General features: G+C 37.8%; 2 protein-coding genes across 4 annotated transcripts in view; both read left to right on the forward strand.

Annotated features, from left to right (window-relative positions):
* cln3 (CLN3 lysosomal/endosomal transmembrane protein, battenin) overlaps positions 1 to 2345 on the forward strand; it is a 21748-nt gene that overhangs the window by 16617 nt on the left and 2786 nt on the right. For all 3 annotated transcript variants that reach the window (XM_032538125.1, XM_032538126.1, XM_032538127.1), the window contains exons 10-11: positions 951 to 1000; positions 1080 to 1148. In XM_032538125.1, coding sequence (XP_032394016.1) covers positions 951 to 1000; positions 1080 to 1148 — 119 coding nt within the window. The remainder of the gene's footprint in view (positions 1 to 950; positions 1001 to 1079; positions 1149 to 2345) is intronic.
* Positions 1 to 2345, forward strand: part of LOC116703412 (serine/threonine-protein phosphatase 4 catalytic subunit B) — a 21227-nt gene that overhangs the window by 2806 nt on the left and 16076 nt on the right. The window lies entirely within an intron of this gene.

A 2345-nucleotide genomic window follows, 5' to 3' on the forward strand; every position in this document is an offset into this window, starting at 1 on the left:
ATTTACCCTGCAGAGATCTGAGGACCAGGTAACACAAAGAAATTGGAAGGTAACGGACCTCCGGCCGAAAAGAAGGACACCCGGTGAAATTTCTGGCGTTTTTTAAACACTTTTACACTTATCATCTTTTCATCATATCATAACTAATCATCCACCTTCTTCCCACCTGAATTATTATTTCCACTCCTCTACCAGTCCCTGTAGGCTACTGCTTTTCAAATTTTTGTATTGTATGATTTATGAGTGTTTCCTTTAACAATTTGCTTTAATAATTAGGGAGGCTGCATCAGTAATTGTAAATGTTTCCATACGTGCAGTGTTGTCACTACAGCAAATATGGTGGAACATTTTAGCAGCAAAACTAAAAACTGTAGTTATGAATTTGACAGAAACAGAACTAAACTTTAGCTTCTGAACCAATCAATGAGATTACGCTGCGTACTGTTGTTCCTCATGCGTAAATGCATGTTAGAATGTTAATTATTAACCACAGGGCCACGCATATAACTGCAATCTGCGCATCACTAATCTTACCACGTGACCGTGACGGACCTAGAGTATTTTACGTGGGGTGGCAAAGGGGGGACAAGAGGTCTTGGCTTGGTGGCATGGGTAGACGATACGTGGGAATTCACACAAGGAATAAGAATTAAGATTCTTCTTTTTCCTCATCTCCTTCACTTATGTCCTCATCTCTTTCACTTACTTCCTCGTCTCCTTTTGTGGTCTTCTCCTGCTCGGACCCAAAACATGAATCACAATTCCTTTAGCTTAGAATTTATATCACGATTCTCTGCCACAATTTTTTTTCTCATTAAGTGTAATGTTTATTACACACATGAACCATGACAAAACAAAACAAATTGGCAGTATCAAAGATGGATTTGTTTTTGCACCTATAGCACATTGCCCATTTTGTCATTTGATTGTTCTCCCCCTCAATGTAACAGAGAGGACCACCGGACCGCTCACCCTCACAGAGAAACTTCATGTCATCAAAGTAAGTGCACTCATCACTTTACTTCCAACTTGAGTATTTGTCTGGTTACACTGTTACTGAACTTGCTTCCTGTGAGCAGGGCCTGCTGAGGTTTGTGCTTCCCCTGGGACTGGTCTACTTCGCCGAGTACTTCATAAACCAGGGTTTGGTAAGTTCTCTGGCTCCCTCTGGCATCCCGTTCTTATTACTGCATGTCATTAAGCCAAAGCCAACTTCTGTGTTGTGTAGGCCGAATACAGCGGTGGATGTAGTATTCACATCATTACTAATACCACACTGTAAAAAATGCTCTGTCACAGCTTAAAGTCCTGGATTAAAAATGTTACTTGAGTAAAAGTATGTAAGTATCAACAGTATTAAAAGTGAAAGTACTTAATGCAGAAAAATCTTTTGAAATTTGAAACAATCCAAACAGTTGTGTTTAATGGTCTAATCATTCCAGCTGGAATTGTAGGCCGCTGCACAACGTTGCACTATTGGTAGTTTAATTTATAATAAAACATTGTATTTTATAAACTGCATGATTTTTTTGTGTGAAAATCTCTCAATCTGAAATGTAACCAAAGCAGTCAAAATAATATAGGAGAGTAAAAAGTAGAATATTTCTCTCTATAATGTAGCAGAGTAGAAGTAGAAAGTGGCATGAAAAGACAAGACTCAAGTAAAGTACAAGTAGTTTAGTTTATAATGCACTCCTTCTTAATTAACTGTATAGTAAAAGCAGCAGCTTTAGCTTCTACGGCTAATTTCCAGCTGTAGTCCCTGGCCAGCTGACAATAGGCATCCTAAAATACAATGGTTAACATTTTCAAATAAATTACATAAAAACAATACAAAGGCGACAAGGGAAAAGAGAATAGTCACAGAGACCACATTGAAGTACCTCAAATTTGTACTTAAGTACAGTACTTGAGTAAATGTACTGGCCAATGTTATGGCCAATACACCACATGTAGCCTGTATGAAATTATATCTAACTTGAGTTAAAAAAGCAGAAAGTATGAATAATCCCAGTAATATTTAAAATGAAAGGAACGTATGTTGATGGATAATCACAGACTGTCAAAGTGAAGTCAGAATAATAATAAAAATTTGGTTGAAAGAAACCCAAATGTTTTGATATAGAAACTTTGAACATAGGTCAAATTTGACCTGAGGATGACAGGAGGGTTTAACATTTAAATATCCCGGGGCGGCTGTAGCTCACCTGGTAGAACGAGCACCCCATGTAGGCTCAGTCCTTGGCGGCAGCCCGGGTTTGGATCGTCCGACCCGAGACCCTTTGCTGCATGTAAAGGAAATATATATATATATATATATATATATATATATATATATATATATA

Source organism: Etheostoma spectabile, chromosome 15, assembly GCF_008692095.1.
Source record: "Etheostoma spectabile isolate EspeVRDwgs_2016 chromosome 15, UIUC_Espe_1.0, whole genome shotgun sequence".
In the NCBI taxonomy this organism is placed as follows: domain Eukaryota; kingdom Metazoa; phylum Chordata; class Actinopteri; order Perciformes; family Percidae; genus Etheostoma; species Etheostoma spectabile.